The sequence below is a fragment of the Leptinotarsa decemlineata genome, unplaced genomic scaffold, assembly GCF_025532065.1.
Source record: "Leptinotarsa decemlineata unplaced genomic scaffold, Ldec_3_MD MMD2_tig00000882_RagTag_RagTag, whole genome shotgun sequence".
Classification (NCBI taxonomy): domain Eukaryota; kingdom Metazoa; phylum Arthropoda; class Insecta; order Coleoptera; family Chrysomelidae; genus Leptinotarsa; species Leptinotarsa decemlineata.
Window position 1 is genome coordinate 20,579,801 of NW_027412556.1, and position 21,918 is coordinate 20,601,718.

The 21,918-nt window shown below is 35.3% G+C and overlaps 1 protein-coding gene and 1 long non-coding RNA gene across 3 annotated transcripts in view; one reads left to right on the forward strand and one right to left on the reverse strand.

Annotated features, from left to right (window-relative positions):
* Nucleotides 1-21,918, forward strand: part of NPFR (Neuropeptide F receptor) — a 543,873-nt gene that overhangs the window by 487,055 nt on the left and 34,900 nt on the right. For both annotated transcript variants that reach the window (XM_074175202.1, XM_074175203.1), the window contains exon 6: nucleotides 20,913-21,149. In XM_074175202.1, the coding sequence (XP_074031303.1) occupies nucleotides 20,913-21,149 (237 nt within the window). The remainder of the gene's footprint in view (nucleotides 1-20,912; nucleotides 21,150-21,918) is intronic.
* LOC141482215 (uncharacterized) lies at nucleotides 11,603-12,381 on the reverse strand. Its single transcript, XR_012465410.1, has 3 exons — nucleotides 12,303-12,381; nucleotides 11,842-11,975; nucleotides 11,603-11,780 (listed from the first exon to the last, which is right to left on the reverse strand). It is a non-coding gene; the product is annotated as an uncharacterized lncRNA (long non-coding RNA).

Consider the following 21,918-nt stretch of genomic DNA (forward strand, 5'->3'; position numbering starts at 1 on the left):
TAATCGCTTCTTGATGACAAATAATCGATGGCCAACGCCATAGAGAAGAAAGTCAGTACCAAAAAGGAAGCACAATCACATCTTTTTGAAAATGCAGATAATAATAACAATAATGATAATAAGTTTGTTAGCAGTCTCTTAGTGACAATATAAAGAATGTGAATGTGGTAAATGATTTTGCGAAGGATACTTTTGCATCAAAAAGACAATGATCTAGAAAAATATCTCACTGGGTAAAGTGTAACCGAAACATAGAAGGATATTGTGGGAATTTTCTACAACGAAGAACCGGAGAAAATGGTACAGTATCTTTCAGAAAAAAGCAATAATGAATATTCTCTTTTGTAATTGGAAATGGAATTATATACATACAGTTGACTTGAAAAACAGCTTTAGCTGACACTTCGCTCATTCGTCATAAGGTTATCTCCAATTAACGTAATGTAAATACAAAAAAGATATCATTCATCTCTTGTGGGAAAAAAAGTCGGTTATTATTATTTATTATAATGGTAATGGACTACCTCTCATTTTTACCTAAAATGGCTCGTAGTAAATAGCTAGTACAATGCCCAAAACGTTTCTCAGTAAACCTTTTTTCATTTTGGAAATAGTAAAAATGTTGTGTTAGTTTTATCCTATGGACCTGAGCAAATGATAGATGTCAAAAAAAAAGTTCCATTCAATTTAATAAGTACATATTAATTTCAGAAAATCTGGAAAGTCATAAGAAGCTGGTGCCAATATTTTTCCGGCATATATTAAAAAGGGGTCTCCAAACCAACTGGTCTCATTTGGACACCATCTAGAGTGTATCACAGAAATATTCTACTCTCTTTTCAATACTCGTCATTGTAGAATAACTCAATTGCACTTACACAGGAGGCTACCCAATGAAACAATCCAATAAAACAATCCAATGAAAAAATCAATGTGGTTGATCAACTTGTTTTGATATAATCAAAAATATCAGAGAGTCACATAGTAAAAATAATACAGAAGTTTCCATACTCCTCATCTGTTTTCTCGTTAGAACAATTTATAGGAGTTTACTTCAGGGTTTGATGCGTTAAATCTTACAACTTCTGATCGTGTTCCTATCTCTAAGACCCATAAACGAAACAGCGGTTTTCTTCTTTCTACTCCTGTGATATGCGATCCAGAATTCCGGGAATTTTCTCAGCGTTTATGTAGGATCTGGGTGTTCCCATATTCTAGCCAGCTGGTCAAAGACTGTCTTTACTTTTGGGATCACATTTTAGTTTCTATTTCTTACTGATAACTTCCACTATAAGCTCGATTTTGAATCGTCCCGGTCATAACATCGACCATAAGCTTGACTTTGCTTTGAATTTTTTCAATTTGCCTGACTTTTTTTTGGATTCACTTGAATTTGTCTCAATTTGCACAACTTCTGATCGTATTCCTATCTCCAAGAACCATAAACGAAAGAGCGATTTTCTTCTTTCTACTCCTTTGATATGCGATCCAGAATTCCGAGAATTTTCTCAGCGTTTATGTAGGATCTGGGTGTTCCCATATTCTAGCCAGCTGGTCAAAGACTGTCTTCACTTTTGGGATCACATTTTAGTTTCTATTTCTTACTGATAACTTCCACTATAAGCTCGATTTTGATTCGAGCCAGATCATAACCTCGACCATAAGCTTGACTTTGCCTTGAATTTTTTCAATTTGCTTGACTTTTTTAAAATTCACTTGAATTTGTCTCAATTTGCACAACTTCTGATCGTATTCCTATCTCCAAGAACCATAAACGAAAAAGCGATTTTCTTCTTTCTACTCCTGTGATATGCGATCCAGAATTCCGAGAATTTTCTCAGTGTTTATGTAGGATCTGGGAGTTCCCATATTCTAGCCAGCTGGTCAAAGACTGTCTTTACTTTTGGGATCACATTTTAGTTTATATTTCTATGATAACTTCCACTATAAGCTCGATTTTGATTCGAGCCAGATCATTACCTCGACCATAAGCTTAACTTTACCTTGAATTTTTTCAATTTGCTTTACTTTTTTTTAATTCACTTGAATTTGTCTAAATTTGCACAACTTGTGATCGTATTCCTATCTCCAAGAACCATAAACGAAACAGCGATTTTCTTCTTTCTACTCTTGTGATATGCGATCCAGAATTCCGGGAATTTTCTCAGCGTTTATGTAGGATCTGGATGTTCCCATATTCTAGCCAGCTGGTCAAAGACTGTCTTCACTTTTGGGATCACATTTCAGTTTCTATTTCTTACTGATAACTTTCAATATAAGCTCGATTTTGATTCGAGCCAGATTATAACCTTGACCATAAGCTTGACTTTGCCTTGAACTTTTTCAATTTGCCTGACTTTTTTTGAATTTGCTTGAATTTCTTTCAATTTGCTTGGCAGAAATCTAGCATAAAAAACTGTTGTGGACATTTTGACGATTTAATTATTAATGAGAGGTAACTAATATAGAAAATGACTTTACGTAATTGATAATAATAATAATAATACTCATTCACACAAAAAAGTAATTACAGAGTATAATTTGACAAATACAGTATTATGAATGAACAAAATATACCACGGTAGCAGTAGGTACTGGTTGTGTGAGGCGTATACACTATGAGTATAAACAAATAAATTATTCGAGAGTACTATACTAAAACTATTAAAAATAAAATTAAGTATTCAATTATTGTGAGAGCAATATAAGTATTATTAATAATACAGACTACCATACAATATTTTTACACAAATACACACACTCTCATAAAACATGTACGCATATTAAATTAATGGCAGGTAATATAATTACGAATAATTCCTTCAAGTATGTATAAAGAGAGCTGCCAGCGATTCTGAGTAAGACATATCCGCAAACGTGGGTAAATATCCATGTTTGTACCTCACTTCTCACCCCTCACTCCTCACTTCATATTGAATACAACGAATGAAACAACGAGAATTCTTGAAGTTCTGATGAGGATTCTCCTATAGTGCTTGTGTTATGTCTTTAAGAAAAATATGCCCAACCGTTAAATGAATTGAATAAACAGAATGAGCAATTAATATGGAATCTGAATAGCTGTCAGAATTTTTGCTATGATCCAAGGAGTGATGCTGCAGACTGCTCATAGGTATCCTAGATCTGTGAAAATTGTAAATAGAAACCTAAATGATTGGTAGGTATGTTACAATCTGCACGTTAACATTGACAAGAAGACTTTTTTCGTGTTCAGTTTGCCTCGCAAACAGTATGAAATGACATATTCAAAAAACACTTTATTGTGAGATTTTCACTAAACAGTTTCATAAAAACGCAACACAAAATTCGCCATACAATGTATGGCCATAAAATGTGTGGCGATACACGTGTTGCGTTTTCGTTAAACTGTTTAGTGAAAATCTCACAATGAAGTGTTTTTTGTATACGTTAGTTATGGATTTTCATGAAGTAGGTATACAGAGAACATGAAATGAATTAGATGAACAAGCATATTATCAGCATGAATTGTTATTCGAAAAAACTTTTTGAAAATATACAATGAATGAAACAAATCATTGTGTCAAATGGGGGATTAATATATCTAATAGAACAATAAGAAACATTCAACATGAAGCCACCTCGAAAGCTTTGACAGAATGGCGATAAGAGGCAATTTGCACTAATTTTTATTTTCTCTTAAAACTTGATTTTGAAATATTTTGTAAATTCGCCATTTTTGGAAAGTGATAGAAATGATAGAAATTCAGACACAAATCATCAAACATTTGTGACGTTAGTAGGGTTGTATGCATTTGTGGCGTTGGCTGTTGCCAAGTGTGTGCAGGTACAAGCGTCAAATTCAAAGTAGTCTCGTAGCGCGAAAATGTCTATTTCCCTGTATTTTGCTGTTTCTGTGGAGAGAATCAAAAGAGAAATGATGATTTAAAAATATTATGTGGTGCGTATTGCATGTAATAATTATATGATGAGAGATTCCTTGAACATCTAAATTATATACATTAGAAATTATTTCTCGTTGGTAAACAATCAGAAGATGAAGTGTTTGGTGTGGAGTTGAAGGTTGGAAGACATTGATAATCTAGTTTAGATTGATTATCGGTTGATGAGAGTTGAAGTTCTGATGTAATGAGAAATGTTTCAATATCCTACCTGAAAACCGATCACAGTGTCTTGAAGTTCAATTATCTTCGATCTTCAAAAATACAAAAGTTTTGCAGAAGTTTGATTAGTTTATTTCCCATTCGAGTTTAATACAAAATCACAAATAATTCTTGAGACAGCCTAACTGGTAGAAATTAAACGACCAGTGAGTTAAATTATTTTGAAGTGAGCTGCATAGATTTCTCATATACTTTGAGGGGTCTTCAGAAATGTGATTAAAAAATAGCGGTTTGAAATATACAAATTAGCTACCAAAAATCAATAATAGTAGTAGATTACAGCCGGTTCTGGACTTTCCCCCACCACTATGACGTATTAATTGTTAAAATATGTATCTAAACAGATGATGTACAAAAACGAATCTACGTTCCCAGAAAGCTGACCTGATAAGTGTCAAGGGAAACGAATAAAACTGAAGGGTCTTACTTATTTATGACCATGTTCATTTAGGATAATGATTGTGCATTCCTACGTGCGCTGTAATCTTATATTAATGGATTTTAACAATGCCCTCGAATAGGTCTGGGGTGTGAAGATAAAAATATGATAAGAATATAACTAGTCAGTCGTTCTTATGTGTCTAAAGTAGAAGCACTGAAATATACTCTAGTGTTCTCCTATTAATTGTGTTTTATTCAACCACTGATGAACTGTGTAATAATTCAATAGGTTATGGGCCCAGTTTAGCATAACACTATTATTTTTACTCAGTGGTGAATAAACATACCTAATTATACATTTGAAAACTGTGAACTGTAGACTTCCTATAAGTAGTGAATTGTTTTGTAAATACAATATCAATATGGAAAATCGCGTGGCAAGTAAAAGAAACATTCAACCCTTCAACGGTGAACGGTACGGTATTTGGAAGTTTCGAGTGAAATCGCTGCTTACGGAATTAGACATAATAAAGGTGATTGAATGTGAAATCCCTAGTGAACCTAGTAATGAGTGGCTCAAAAACAATAACAGCGCAAAAAGTGTAATAATCGATTACTTAAGCGACTCATTTTTGGGTTTTGCAAAAGGACCGACCACAGCAAGAGAGGTTTTCCAAAAGTTGGATGAAATATATGAAAGGAAGAGTTTGGCTACACAGTTGGCGTTGAGAAAAAGACTTCTAACTTTGAAATTACAAGGTGACATTAGTTTGCTTCAGCATTTCACAAACTTCGATGACATCATAACCGAGTTAATAGCCGCAGGAGCAAAGATTGATGAAATGGACAAAGTTTCGCATCTCTTGTTAACCCTTCCATCATGCTATGATGGAGTTATTACAGCACTGGAGACATTGAGTGAAAATAATCTCACCTTATCCTTTGTGAAAACCAGGCTGCTTGATCATGAGGTTAAGTTGAAGCAAGACTCTACAACCACCAGCCTGAAAGTGCTCAATGTTGGTACACATTTACCGACGACAAATTTTAAAACTAAAAGGCAATTCAAAAGGAAGAAACATTTTGGGAAACAAGCCTACCAACATCAAAACAAGGCGGACCAACAGTTTTCTCAATAAAAAACCACCAACATTCAGTGTGACCACTGTGGTAGAAGAAACCATATCAAGAAAAACTGTCGATTTTACAAAAGAAATTCTGAAAAGCAGAGAACTTTGCAAACAGTTCATCCAATCCCTCCAACAAATACTTCTGATGGCTTTGCTTTTATGATTGGACATAAACGAGTTCCAGACAAACAACCTAACAAAACATTGACCTTCTTGTTAGATTCAGGTGCAACTAATCATATTGTGAATAGCCGGGATCCGTTTGCAAATATCCAGAAACTAGACACGCCGATTGAACTCGCAGTTGCCAAGAATGAAACCACAGTGACCGCCTTTGAAAAAGGAACCATCAACGTGGAATCCAATCTTGGTGTTCCAGGAAGACTAGAGAATGTCCTGTACATTCCCGATGCAGTTTACAACATTCTTTCAGTTCGCCGTATCCAAGCGTGTGGTATGACCGTTGTTTTTGACGAAGATGGTAATAAAATTCTACATGGTAACAAACTTCTTGCAACTTGTAAGCCATTGAATGGTCTAATTGGAATCACATTTAAAATAATAAGGAATTGCAGTTATAAGATTGAGCCACAGATTAATATGGTTAACAATAAACTCTACCAACTTTGGCATGAACGTTTAGGTCATGTCAGTAACCAATCATTTTAAAATTAAAGCAACATCAAATGGTAGAAGATGTTAACCACATTGATAATCTCAATCCTGCAAACCACACCTGTGAGGCTTGTATATATATGGTAAACAAACTAGATTGCCTTTTTCTAAAACTAAGTCAAAAAATCATGTTCAACGACCTTTGTTTATAATTCACTCGGATGTGTGTGGGCCAATATCACCTATTACTATCGATGATAAAAATTATTTCGTCACTTTTGTTGACGAATTTACTCACTACACAGTTACTTACCAGATAAAATATAAATCAGAGGTTCTTTCCGTCTTTAAAGATTTTATTGCTAAAGGCGAGGCTCATTTTAACTGTAAGGTAGTGTACCTATATACCGATAATGGGGGTGAATATCTGTCCAATGATTTTAAAGAATTTTGTGTTCAGAAAGGCATAACTTTTCATTTAACTGTTCCACACACCCCACAACAAAATGGTGTAGCAGAACGCATGAACCGTACACTAACTGAAAAAGCACGTACAATGATAATTACCTCTGGCTTAGATAAATCTTTTTGGGGTGAAGCTGTGCTCACAGCAACTTATTTGATTAATATCTTGCCAACTTCTGCTCTGCGAATGAATAAGACGCCATACGAAATGTGGCATGATAAAAAGCCACAATTGAAATTACTGAAAATATTTGGATCTACCGTTTACATACATAATAAAACGAGAAAATCCAAGTTTGATGAAAAATCTTTCAAAGGCATTCTAGTGGGATATAATCCTAACGGCTACAAAGTGTGGAACGTAAATACGAGAAGTTTCCTAACGGCTCGCGATGTAATCATTGACGAGACCAATTTCAAAATTACGAGGCCAACAATAGTTAATGAAACCTTATTGCCTAATACGAACCATAAAAATTCTAAAAAATCAGAAGTTCCTTTTGAACAAGGCGAATCGTCCAAAAGTGACCCACATTTTCCCGAAAATAATTTAAATTTAAGGAGAAGTGAAAGAGTTAAAAATCATCCTACTCCCACTTATACCGAGGATCTGGATGAGAATATTAACAATGACATATACAGTCATGTACTCTGTGCAAAATCCTTTTCTAATAATATACCGAATTCCTTTAATGAAATAAAAGAAAGGGATGATCGAGATCAGTGGGAGCTAGCAGTAAAGGATGAAATTGAATCCCTCCTTTTAAATAAAACATGGTCGATATTCGATAAACCCACAAATAAAAACATAGTAGGTTGCAAGTGGGTGTTTACTACTAAAATCGATGAACATGGTAATCCAGTGAGATATAAGGCAAGATTGGTAGCAAAAGGTTTTAGTCAACAATACTTAAGTGATTATAATGAAACCTTTGCACCTGTTGCGCGAATATCTACCTTTAGATTTCTATTGGCTTTTTCAAATCAGTATGACTTATTAATCCATCAAATGGACGTGAAAACTGCATTTTTAAATGGTGTTCTCAAGGAAGAAATATTTATGCAACTTCCAGAGGGTATTAAAGCTGATGCCAATAAAGTATGCAGATTAAATAAGGCTCTCTATGGCTCAAAGCAATCCTCCAGGTGTTGGTATGAAAAATTTGACAAAACAATGAAAGAGCTTGGTTTTGAAAATTCTTCAGTTGATCCTTGTTTGTATTTTCTCAACAAAAATAATATTAATAAAAATGTATATGTTATACTATATGTCGATGATTTATTGATCTCAACAAAAGATCTATCTACAATGTCAAAATTCAAATCATATTTAATGAGTAACTTCCATATGAAAGATCTGAATGAAGCGAGACTTTTCTTGGGAATAAGAGTACAAAGGAAAAAAGATACAATAACTTTAGATCAGACAAATTATTTGAAATCTGTATTAAATAAATTTAATATGGCTGAATGTAAACCAGTTTCAACCCCACTAGAAAATAAATTAAATTACGTTGAATTGAATATTGATCTGCCAAATTCGAACCTACCTTGTAGAAATCTTATAGGATGCTTAATGTACGCTATGCTGTGTACGCGACTAGACTTATGTATAACTATAAGCATATTAAGCCGATTTCAAAATGAATGTAATGAAGAGCTATGGAAATGTTTAAAGAGAGTTCTTCGATACATACAAGGATCAATTGATTTAAAATTAACTCTCAAACGTAAATACTTTGTCAATATGCTTGAAGGTTATGTGGATTCTGATTGGGCTAATAATGAGATTTATAGGCGAAGTACAACCGGGTATTTATTTAAGGTTTTTGAAAATTGCACAATTTCTTGGAATTCAAAAAGGCAAACTTCTGTTGCCGCTTCTTCAACTCAGGCCGAATATATGGCTCTCTTCGAATGTGTGAGAGAGGCAATTTGGCTCAGGAGTTTATTAGATAGTCTCATTTTGAATATTTCAAAACCAATTCCAATATTTGAAGATAATAACAGTTGTATTAGCATCGCTAACAATCCTACAAACCACAAAAGGACCAAGCACATTGATATTAAGTATCATTTTACACGGAAACAGATAATACAAAACAAGATATCAGTTCGAAATATTCCTACAGGTGAACAACTGGCTGATGCATTTACAAAACCATTACCAGCAATATTCATCAATATAAGGAATAGTATTGGGCTAAAATGAAGTAATCGATTAGTTACCTGTCGAAGAATACTATATTCATCTACCTGTCATTATTAACAGATTGTAACATTATTTAGTTGAAATTAAAAATGCATATGTGCTCAATAATCTTTCAGGATTTTATTCTTTCTTGATCTCATTTTTGAGTGGGAGTGTTAAAATATGTATCTAAACAGATGATGTACAAAAACGAATCTACGTTCCCAGAAAGCTGACCTGATAAGTGTCAAGGGAAACGAATAAAACTGAAGGGTCTTACTTATTTATGACCATGTTTATTTAGGATAATGATTGTGCATTCCTACGTGTGCCGTAATCTTATATTAATGGATTTTAACAATGCCCTCGAATAGGTCTGGGGTGTGAAGATAAAAATATGATAAGAATATAACTAGTCAGTCGTTCTTATGTGTCTAAAGTAGAAGCACTGAAATATACTCTAGTGTTCTCCTTTTAATCGTGTTTTATTCAACCACTGATGAACTGTGTAATAATTCAATATTAATTGCTTTTTTTTTGTTGTTTAGTAACATCAAGGCGATGTGACCTTGAAGTGTCTGGTGCATGGATCGTTCAGAATTTTTTTCTCCATATGAGATTTTGTGTGTGTGTGTGTGTGTGTGACATAGTGACGTAATTACATTTGATTGGTGTGTGTGTGTGTGTGTGTGAGAGAGAGAGAGAGAATGCACGGTACAGGGTTTTCATCATGTGCTTGTCTATGTACAAACATACGTCTGCATACTTCGAAGATCTTTCAAGTGATGAATGTTCCTTCGGTGTGAGCCCACCAAGTTAGTAGATGTGTGACGTCATAGCAGCAACCGTTCAACGGTAGGAGAACGAGATGTTCACTCCACGACGTGTGGCTGAGTAATTCGTATTCATCGGTGTGCCCTTACCTCTCTCGATACGGTGAAGGCTGTGACGTAACGCATCGCTCTAGCCTTGCTATCGATGGTGACACGCAGGCGGCCGAGGACTGTGTTACTTCTCCCACCACTATGACGTATTATTTGCTTTTTAGGGCTACATTATTCATACAAACAGTAGTAGCAGTAGATTATGTGACAAATGACTGCTTTGACTAAAAAAGTCGAAGTTGGGAATTTGTTAGTCATTGTATATCTGTGCATTATATTACAAATTACTACTTTCACTGAAAAGTCGAAGTTGGGAATTTGTTTTGATCTGTTATATAGCAAAAATTATAAGAAATGCTAAAAAATATTTAAACTCATTTTCGAAAGACTGGTGGCGCCATCTTTTGTCACGCCTTTTATTTCTCAATGACTAATTAAGTCAATTTGTAAACGATTTCTCGTTCTACAATTTGGCGTGAGGGTGGCAACTACGGATTAGAGAGAGCGCAAAGCTCCGACGGTAGGCCGCCAGCTTTTAAAAAGTGAAGAAGGGCGTAGATGTAGGGTATAGCGCCACTCGCTTTATCAACCCTGGAGCTCATATAGCATACCAAACAAAAACGGGAAATTTATTATAAACGGTAACCAATTGAATCAAACTCAGATCCAGTAAAAATATCTATAATTCATTTCCTCAACATCCACACCTTTCTCAGTTGGTTCCAAGCTTGTTAACAAATCCCTTGATTTATCTGTCAGTTCATAAATTGTATCAACCGTTATTATAAGGACTCCCCCTACAATACTGGCAGGAAGCCTTGAGCTCCTGAGGTCACAAAGTGTCAAATGTGAGAAGACTTCCTAAGTCCTGACGTCACAAGTAGGCGGAGCTTAGCGAACTTTTCCAAACAAAACGATTTCACATGTTAAAACGCCATAAGAAATTATTTATATATTTATTGTATGTGCTTGCATTGCTAATAAGGACATTCGCGTACAGTTTTGATTTGGTATCAGTCAGTTGTAACATATTTTGAAAAAATCTCCATTGGTAGGTAACGTTTTTAATGAAAATTCAAGAATTGTTATGTTTGTTGAGGTTATGTTATTTTTTCAATTGAAATATAGTTACTTAACATCTATTGTTCCAGATATAAAATGGCTTGAAAACATGTTTTAAAGCTATCCTCTTTAAATGATTTACTCGACAATGATAATAAAATCATGAAAAAGGCTGAAAATGCCTTGGAATCGAAACATGTGGAAAGTATGCAGTTTGATGCTGAGTTGATGATGATAAGAGGAAGAGAAGTTCATGCAAGCATGAAAGATGAATTCTATCATGTTGAAGTGAGTCATATGTCATGTATAAGTTTTTCATTTTTACCGAACAGTACCTTTGTTGCAGATCACACTGAATAAATCGGAAGATATCATATCTGCAAATTGCGCTTCTCTTAGAGGAATAAAATGTCATCATATCGCCACATTAGCTCTTTTTGGACACTACAATATATCTGTGATGGACAAGGAGTATGATCCACTGTGGGCAGAAAACTTATCGCAGCTAGAAGATTTTTATATAAAACAGTACCTGCCAAAACTCACACACAATCAGCTGAAACTTGACACAGTATATAAACTTATACCCAGATAAATACCCATAGATAGATACCCATAAATAATGAAAACCAAATCGATCAGTTGTAATAGATAGTATTAATTTTTTTATGGCCACTACTGTGAATAGTGAATAAAATTCAAAGAATTCAATCAGTGAAACTATATATTTATTCACCAAAGGAATCAAAAGTATCTATGTGGAAATGATACCATTTACAGATTTAAAATGGCAATAGTCTCTGTTTCAGATATTTCTGAAGGCCCTGCTGCTTCTGAACTTGTATTGGTTGCTTCCACCTCAACCTCTCTTGCCTTGACGGTTCGTTTACTGAAAACAAAGTTATTGAATCCAAGAATAGTAATATATTTTCTCATTCATGTGAACATACCGTTTTTCTGGAGATTTAAAGTCGAACTTTCTCTTCACATTGAATTCAAATAAAGTTGTTCTATTTTTTTATCCATGTTAACAAAGTGACAACTGCAAACTAATGAATGCTTTGATGGCTCTCGATCTTGTCTCCTGCAAATTAATTCAACAATAAAATGCTTCATCTAAGTATCAGGTACTTTATGAGATCAATCCTCAGCTTGGTCTGCAGGAAATTTACAAATCCTTTGTTCACTGTAGTGTTGACAACCAGGAATGAAACACATAACCATGTTTACTGCAGTTCAGAAATCTGAAACAAAAGGAAAATAACATATAAAATGCTGTTCCAACACAAATTACTCAAAGATCTTTTTTTATAAATTCTTAAACGTAAAATGAAAACTTAATAATGATAGAAACGTGTAATACATAACCTAACAAATACTTCAGTAGCTAATATAACTGAGAAATAATTACTTATGGGTCGCTGTTTGATATGAGTAGGTAGAAAATGCTCCTGCAAATGTGAAATTATAACTGAAAAGACTTGTTTGTGCCCCACAATTGTTAAGCATTCGTTGAAAGAAGCTCTTATGACAATTTCGATGCATTTTTGAATTGTTTGGGAAAGTTCGTTGAGCTGCACCCACTCTTGACGTCACACTTAGGTTGTCCATTGTAAACAATACCAAAATGTTCATATGATATGAAATACATCACACCTATAGCACAAATGTTTCAATTCTAAGGGGACTGTAATGAACCCAGGCTCCCCAAGAAAGAAAGGAGGATGTCTCTTCAATACTTGAGACATTGCTGTTTTGAAGTTATACTTTACCTTATTTACCTTATTCACTTCACCTATATCGCCAGCTTACAGTAGGTTGAGAGAATGAATTCATCTACATAGGGATAAAAGCATATACCCTACACTAATATTTTTCTCCTTTTTGGCAAGTTTGAAGAATATAAATCTTTGCTGAAATAATTAATCAAGCATCAAAAATCTAGTCACAGATAAGTTATTTGTCCCTATCTTAATAGCTAAGCTTATCTGTGTATGTCTCCCTCGAGGTGACTTGAAGAACAAGAATGGTTTTAGAGTTCCAAACTTAGGTCTGTAGTGTCCTGTCGGTACAACAATTGTGATCGACTCATCAGCGAGTAACTATAATAACTACTGCTACTATACTATAAAGAAGGCCTTTGATGTCGTGTGGCCTATAGGTTTACTTTTGTTCCAAGAAGCCAAGATTCAAATCAGTAAGATTCTGTTCTGCATAAGAAATTGAATTCAATAAGTGAGTTGAATGTTTTACCAGCATCAAAATGCCAAGAATAAAAAAATTTCCTATTCTTATAAAAGATGATCTTACTTTATTGATCCGAAAAATAGAGAAGTTTGGACCTAAATTCCAAAATTAGCAAATGGCTACCAAAAGTACCACAAAAAATTTTGAATCCCCGGCTTTGAGACATTCATGGAACCAAAGTCGTCAATTCACCGTTCCATCAGAGCACAGAATCCTCAAGAGATTCGAAAATGTGTTCGAATATAATTAATGCGTTCGAATATATCCTTGTATATGTTATATCCTTGACTAGGTTGGACTTTGAAATAAACGACTTTTACAGTTTTTACTTTATTTCTGTAACACCGACGTGACAACGTGTCATACAATAAACGGAAGCACCAGCCAACTCATCGACACAATGTGACAAGTGTCCACGCTTGCTTTCTGACAAGTGACAAGGTGCGTTCAGAGAACAGGTGTGTTACAAATACACTGAATATCTAACATTTCCTCTCCTACTTTAAAGTTTACAAATTTAATCTTGTGGGAGGTTTTATAACTCTTCCTGATCGAGAAGTATTGGGAGCACTAGTAATAATAGCTTCTGTAGGTTTATCTTCTTTATACTCTAATTGATTTTGTGGTGGTTTGGAAGTTTCTACAGGAAAAGGTACTTTCAAGACTTCCCGTTGACAGGGTGTATTTGAATTTTGACTGTGCCCTGCTATATTGTAAGGGCTAGCAAGATTTGATGTATTCGAAGGAGTATGTGCGAAACTAGTATTATTGAAATTCTCATTTTCCGCAATTTCATGGGTCCTTCGAATATCATTTACATGAGTGAGTTTAATACTATCATCTATTTGCACTAGGTAAGTAGAGGGGCTCATGACCCTTACAATTTTTCCTTTTTGCCACAGTTTACTTTGTTTGTTTTTAACAAATACAAGATCATTGGTATTATAGATTTTGAGCTTTTGGATATCAGACTTGAACTCAGTTGGTTTGTTAAAACAAGGTTTCAGTAAATCAAATCTTGTTCGCGGGCGGGTTTTGAATAAACATTCTGCAGGTGATATCCCAGTAGCACGTGAAGGAGTAATTCTGTGTATAAATAGAAAGTCTTCAAGACGGTTTAATATAGAGTTTTTACTCAATTCTTTTCCTTTTTCATTAAAAAAAGCTTTTTCCAGTCCTTTTTTTACTGTTTGCACCGATCTCTCAGCGATGCCATTACTTTGTGGATGGTAGGGTGGAGCTTTGACTAATTTAATACTGTTGCATTGGCAGAATGCATTAAATTCTGATGAATTAAATGGTGGACCATTATCCGATACTATCTCCACTGGTAAACCTGAAAAAATCTGTTTTAGCTTCAAGATTGTTTCTTTGGCATTCGTGCCCTCATTCATTAGTTTGACTTTCAACCATTTTGACCTATTGTCAACCAATATTAAAAATGTATGATTATATTTGTGGAAAAAGTCAATGTTTACTCGGTAAAAGTTATTAGGTGCACTTGGCCAGGGTAGCAACACACTATTATCTGAAAAGTTTTGGGTTGCTTGACATATATCGCAACAACTGATATATTTTTCAATAGCGTCATTTATTTTGGGCCACCAGCAATAGGATCTCATGAGCATCTTAGTCTTGACTATGCCAATATGTTGCTCATGAAAAAGATTTAGTACATCATTATGGAGTTGTTTGGGTATAACAACTTTGTTCCCTACTAACAAACATCCCTTTTCTACAGTTAATTCTAATTTTCTCTTAAAAAATGGTTTTAAACTATCATCTTCAAGAGAATTTGGCCAACCGCTAAGAGTTAAATCCATTGCCTTAGATAATACAACGTCTTTTCTTGTTTCTGCTGCAATAACATTTGAATTTAAAGGAATGTTATTACACAAATTAAATGAAAATAGAGAATCTGATATCTCAGTTCCACTCTTCATGGGTAACCTGGACAAACCATCTGCATTTGGAATTTGACTTCCCTTTTTATGAATAATATCATACTGGTACCCTGATAAGGTTATTGCCCATCTGGTGATTCTTGCAGCAGCCGTTACAGGAATATTTTTATTTTTTCCAAATATAAACTGTAATGGTTGATGGTCACTAACAATTGTGAACTTACGTCCAAAAATATATTTGTGGAATTTTTTTACTCCAAACATAATTGCTAAACTTTCTTTTTCCAAGTTGGAGTATTTTTGCTCTGAGACCGATAATGTACTCGAAGCAAATAAAATAGGTTTATCGTCGCCATTTATTTTATGACTCAAAACAGCACCTACTCCATACCCGCTTGCATCACATGTCATAAAAATGGGTTTACTTGGGTCAAAATGCGTTAAGACATCATCTGACGTGATGAGTTTTTTGCTTTTTTGAAATGTTTCCTCACATACCTCAGACCAAATAAAATTGGAATTGGTTTTACATAGATCATACAATGGCTTAAGTTTAGTAGATAGCATGTGCACAAATTTTCCATAGAAGTTAACTAAACCTAAATAGGATTTCAATTGTGTTATATTTTTAGGTGATGGTGCTCCTTTTATACATTCAATTTTTTCACCTCTCGGGTGGATACCTACTGAATCTATGGTGTACCCTAAAAACTCAACTGACCGTTCAAAAAATTTGCATTTACTTTGATTGACTTTAACGTTAAATTTTCTCAAGCGACTTAAAACATTCTGTACGTTTTGGTAACACTCTTGTATAGTCTGGCCATGTACCAAAATGTCATCAAGGTAACATTTTGTTTTTGTCAGGCCTGACAAAATAGCATCCATGATACACTGAAATATTCCTGGTGCTGAACTTATTCCATATGTCAAGCAATTGTACCTATATAACCCAATATGGGTATTTATTGTGAAAAGATCCTTAGAGGGTTCACTTATTTGGAGTTGTTGATAAGCTCCTTTCAAGTCTAATACTGTAAAATACTTGCTACCACTAAGGCTAGCAAAAATATCAGAAGGCAATGGTAACACACAATGATCAGCATCTACTGCTTGGTTAACTGTCTTTTTAAAATCTACACATATGCGGATTTCACCTGAACTTTTCTTGGGGACTACAACTATAGGACTTGCCCAATTACTATGTGATACTTTCACTAAAACCCCTGAGTTCACCATATCTTTAAGTTCTTTTTCTACTTTTGGTTTGAGGGCAAAAGGCATTTCATAAGCCCTGTGAAATATAGGTTTAGCTCCCTCTTTCACTTTGAACTCTGCTTTAAAATGTTTGATAAATGAATTTTTCTTATACTCAAACAAGTCTGAGAAGTTTCTTTTTATATTGGAAATGAGTTCAAGTCTGACATCATTACATACATCATTTACAATATTAGGAACTATACTAGAAACTGAATTCAAAGAACTATCATTACAAACAATAACACTACTATCTAAAACATTTTCCTTCCATTTGATATTTAATACATTTAACCAGTTACGCCCTAATAAGGGTGTGAAATATGAGTTAGATTCTAAGACAACTAATGGCAAGGTATACATTTTATTTAAATAACCAACATTTACATCTATCTGACCTAAAATGTTCACTTTTTGTCCTGTAAGAAATCGTAATTTGTAATCAACAGACTCTAATACTAAATTAGGGAATAATTTTCGAAAATCATGATCATGAATTACAGAGCGTACTGCACCTGAATCTACTTCCATAACTACATGTTGGTTATCTATACGAAGCTTTACTTTCAACATTTGACTAAGACTTTTTTTTAAAGACTTAATGGTACACTCACCCACACTTTCACCTAACAAACCCAATTCGAAGCTGTCATCGGACTCTTCACTTTCTTGATAATGATTTACCTCTTCTAAATCATTAATTTTTCCTTTGCACATAGCAGATTTTGCTGTATGGCCTACCTGCTCACAAGCAAAACATTTCCAGGTTACTGCAGGACATTTACTATTGTCATAGTGTGTGCGGTTACATCTTCTACATTTTTGTTTGTTGTTGTACAGTGGTCCATTTGCTTGACGATTTCGTTGATGTGTTGGGTTTAAACTTACTTTGGACTTAACAAACATGGATTTTTTTTGGTGTGACTTGTTGAATACCTTATTAATCTGTTCACTTTCAGGGCCCATGACTTTTAACTGTCCTTCTGCTAATTCCATTCCAGTGGCAGTGGTATATGCTTTTTCCAGTGTGAGGTTTTCTTCAGTTAAAAGCCTCCTTTTGATATTTTCTGACTTAAGGCCACAAACTAGTCTGTCTCTGAGCGAATCGTTTAGAAATTCACCAAACTCACAGAATTTAGCAAGATTTTTAAGCCTGGCAACAAAACCTTTTATGTCTTCTTGCTGTTCTTGATGAGCACTGTGGAACTTATACCTTTCAGCTATAACCAACCTTTTAGGACTATAATGTTTTTTTAACTCTGCTACTAATTCATCATATGACTTTTGACTAGGTAAGGTTGGTGCTAACAAATCCCTGAGAACTCCATAGGCTTCACCTCCTATTAATGTTAATAATAGTGCAACTTTTTTTTCTGCATTGGCGATTTCATTACAATTAAATAGTTGCTCCAACCTTTCTAGGTATGAAGATATTTCACCTTCCCTTGCATTGAACTGTTCTATGTTGCCGATTAAGGACATTTCGGTTTCAACTAGACTTTTACACTTTTATATATGTGTATAGATTCGATCTCCGGCTCGTCGCCAATTAATGTTATATCCTTGACTAGGTTGGACTTTGAAATAAACGACTTTTACAGTTTTTACTTTATTTCTGTAACACCGACGTGACAACGTGTCATACAATAAACGGAAGCACCAGCCAACTCATCGACACAATGTGACAAGTGTCCACGCTTGCTTTCTGACAAGTGACAAGGTGCGTTCAGAGAACAGGTGTGTTACAAATACACTGAATATCTAACAGTATAGTTGTTTGTTAGTGAATGAGAAGTAAACGAATGACGAGGTATTAAAATATCCCAAAACCTTCATGGAAGTATTCATTTCAGATTTAAATAGTCGTTGACCTCAAAACAGAACAAATGACAAAATGAAACGGTATAAGGTTGGATTCTACCAAGTTATCCACACACAGGACAATATATATGTATATATATATATATATATATATATATATATATATATATATATATATATATATATATATATATACAGAGAGAGATTTTATCGAGTGTGTATGTTAGATGAAGCCTGGGAATTCTAGGTCTTCTAACTGGAACCACAAATGTGCGATTGGCTCCTGTTGTTGACTCCGTGCGTATGTGCTGTATCCTGCTTTCGGCAAACAAGTGTTGCCCATCTCCACACTTTGCTGCACCGCGCTGATGAGGCCAATAGCCAGAAACACGTGTCCGCGGTTTGCCCCCCTTTTTGGAGTGCTATGTCCACTATTTGTTACATTTTTAATTTATATATATATATATATATATATATATATATATATATATATATATATATATATATATATATATATATATACACATCGGAAAAGTCTAGGGATATTTTTATAATAAATGCACGTTTAATTCCGATTAAATTGGTACACTCGACCACCCTGTAGATTTCTATGGGTTGAACAAAGCCTGCAAAAACGGTAACTATTCTTTTATCAAGTTTTTTATGAACTGTAGGTTTTCGGCTAAAATGAATAATCTGAAAGTGTCGAGTTTGTACATTCTATGCAGTTCGTGCTCAGCAATTAAACTGAAAATATTGTGCTTCAACATGGAACGCCATCACTTACCATTGGCTGAGATGAATAGAGCTGTAGGGCTTCTTCAAGGTGGCATGCGACAAAATGATGTAGCTCTTCGTTTGGGGGTCTCCCAAAGAGTTATCAGTCGATTGTGGCGGCGTTTCCGTGAAACTGGCAGTCCAGCCGAACAACATCCAGGGCGAGGACGCGCTACAACTGCAGTTCAAGACCGATTTTTGGCCTCAACCGCAAGAAGACAACCGACAATCACAGCACCTGAGTTGGTTAACGTGTTGCAGCAGACGCACCAGGTAACCATTGGTCGTGATACTGTCAGAAATCGACTGCATGAAGCAGATCTCCACAACAGAAGGCCACTTAGATGTCCACCTTTGTCGTGAGGCAATCGCGGTGGAAGATTAGAGTGGTGTCAAGAACATCAAAACTGGGATGCAAAAGATTGGGCTACAGTTTTGTTTACAGACGAATCCAGATTTGGATTTCATCCAGATTCTCGTCGAGTAAGACTGTGGAGACGACCTGGAAATAATGAACGTTTGAGACACGTCCAGGAAGTCCACACATACAGAGGTGGTACAGTAATGCTATGGGGCGGAATCATGATCGGCGGCAGAACCTATCTCGTTTTTCCAAATCGCTCCCTCACAGCTCGACAGTACCTCGATACCATTCTTCTACCTATCGTCCGTCCGTTTGCTGGTGCTGTTGGTGAAAACTTCCACCTAATGCACGATAATGCTCGTCCACATGTCGCGCGTCTAGTGACTGACTGGCTCACCAACGAAGGAGTTGATGTATTGCCATGGCCAGCACAATCACCGGACCTGAATCCCATCGAGCATGTGTGGGACATGCTTCAACAAAGAATTACCCCGCATATGGGGAACATTCACACAACGTTTCAATTGAGAGAGCTTTTAATCGCTGAATGGGCAAATGTACCTCAACAAGACATTGACAATCTCATTTTGTCGATGCACGATAGATGTAGGGCCGTAATAAACCAGCGTGGAGGCCATACTTCGTACTGATTCCAATTTTTTTTGTATTATGATTTTTTTTCGGGGTGCCAAAGAAGAGCCATATTTTTTTTTTAGTTTTGCTTATATGCGCACTCAGTATGGATGTAGCCGTTACTACGTGGTAGGATATCATGATGAAAAGAGAAATGAAAATTTCTATGTTTTTTTACCACTTTTATTTGTAACTAACGTTACTGCAGTTTCGTCCTATATGGACATTTTCAAACTTAAAAAATGAACTTGTATTGAAAAACAGGAAATATACCATCCTCTCCTGGAGATTTGAAAGGATGAAACGATTTGATAGCCCATTCAATTGCTTGTCGACCTCCCAATGGCCCTTTTCTGGGCGCCCTCAAAAAGGGGAGGTCTGTTGTTATCAGGAATCTGACTTCCAGGAAAGTGGTTTTCTATCAAAAACTCTAACGTTTTCAGCAGTTGACTCTCTAGAGAGAATCTTGTGAATTATTATGCTGCGAGGTAAATCAGAGTTACTCTCACAGAACTTCCTCAGAAACTCTCGTTTTGCCGTCTTAATTTCTTTTTAGTATGTCGTTGGAGTTGTTTAATAAAACTTCCAGTTACCTGACTGAAGTTCGACCGAATAATCGTCGAACTTCTTTTCTGAGTTTTTCAAGGCTTCCGTTTCACCAAGAAGAGTTATGGTTATCTCTTTTTATTTTCAGTGGATAGTTATATTGATGGGATGAGATCACTACTTCTGCATCTGAGTAGTCATCGTTAGCAAGCACCCTGTATATTTTAAGATAACTTTCTGCATCAGTATGTATTTCGTTAGTGAACACAGAAATAAGTGGAACGAATTCTACTGAGGACGATGCATTTGAATTGCATTTCCTAATCACCTCGTATTCAACACAAATCCAATCTCCACATTCCCGTGAACATCACAGGTCCTTCACAAGCTCAAATAATCGATTCAACGCACAGTGTCTCTGTCATCCGTGTATAACAAACAGCACGTCCATTTATTTTCTCTATTGTTTCAGGCGGTTTATATGAGGATTTCCTTCAAACTACGGTACCGATTTGCCACAGGCTTCATAACGAGCGAGGATAATTCGCAGAAGAATCGACGACAACTACGAGGCAGGAGATTACAAAGGACAAACCTTTTGTTGGGATCAATAGCAATAATTTTCTTCATCAGTTGGTTGCCCTTGAATGTCTTCAATTTAATCGCCGATCTTTCGACGAGTCAGAGCTTCACTTCTCAACCAATGATGGTGAGTATATTAGAAACGATAAAGTCAATTGGTTTTGGAAAAGAAGGCCAAGTTACATCCAAAGTGAAAAACGAGATTCAAATTTGAGTTGTATTGAATTGAATTTTGGTTGGATGGAAGAGCAAGGTCTGTTCATGTTGCGATTTCTCCATAGCATGGTCAGAAATTGAATCCTGCCATTTGACAGGAGGTTATATTTTTGTTTATATATATATATATATATATATATATATATATATATATATATATATATATATATATATATATATATATATATATATATGTAAGATACCCAGTATCATAAAACACCCTGTGAACGTAGAAGCAATAGAGGATGACTAACTGTGACTGTTACGAAATGGGATTTGTCATCCCGGCGAGTCGAAACACGAATAACGGCAGTAGAGTGCTAGCTTCCATTGTGAGATTATATATTTGTTTATAATCAGTCGTTGTTAATATATTTTTGGGGTTTATTCGCTGTATTATTGTGAGATTGAGCCTAACAGTGCAGCGGTGGGATAGCAACGCTCTATCTGAAGGGACTAGTGTTTGTTTGTAGTTCGTTTTTTTTTCATTCGTTACCGAGAAATGGGTCGGAAATCAAAAAGAAGTTTCGGTACATCGGAATCAGAAAGTGATAACGATTATGGGCGATATCGTCGGGAAAGCGGACGTCGCAGAAAGAAAACCAAGAAACATTCTTCATCACGAGATAACGAATCTCGTGAACCGCCACAGGAGGATCCAAGCGTAAGTGAAGTCCGAA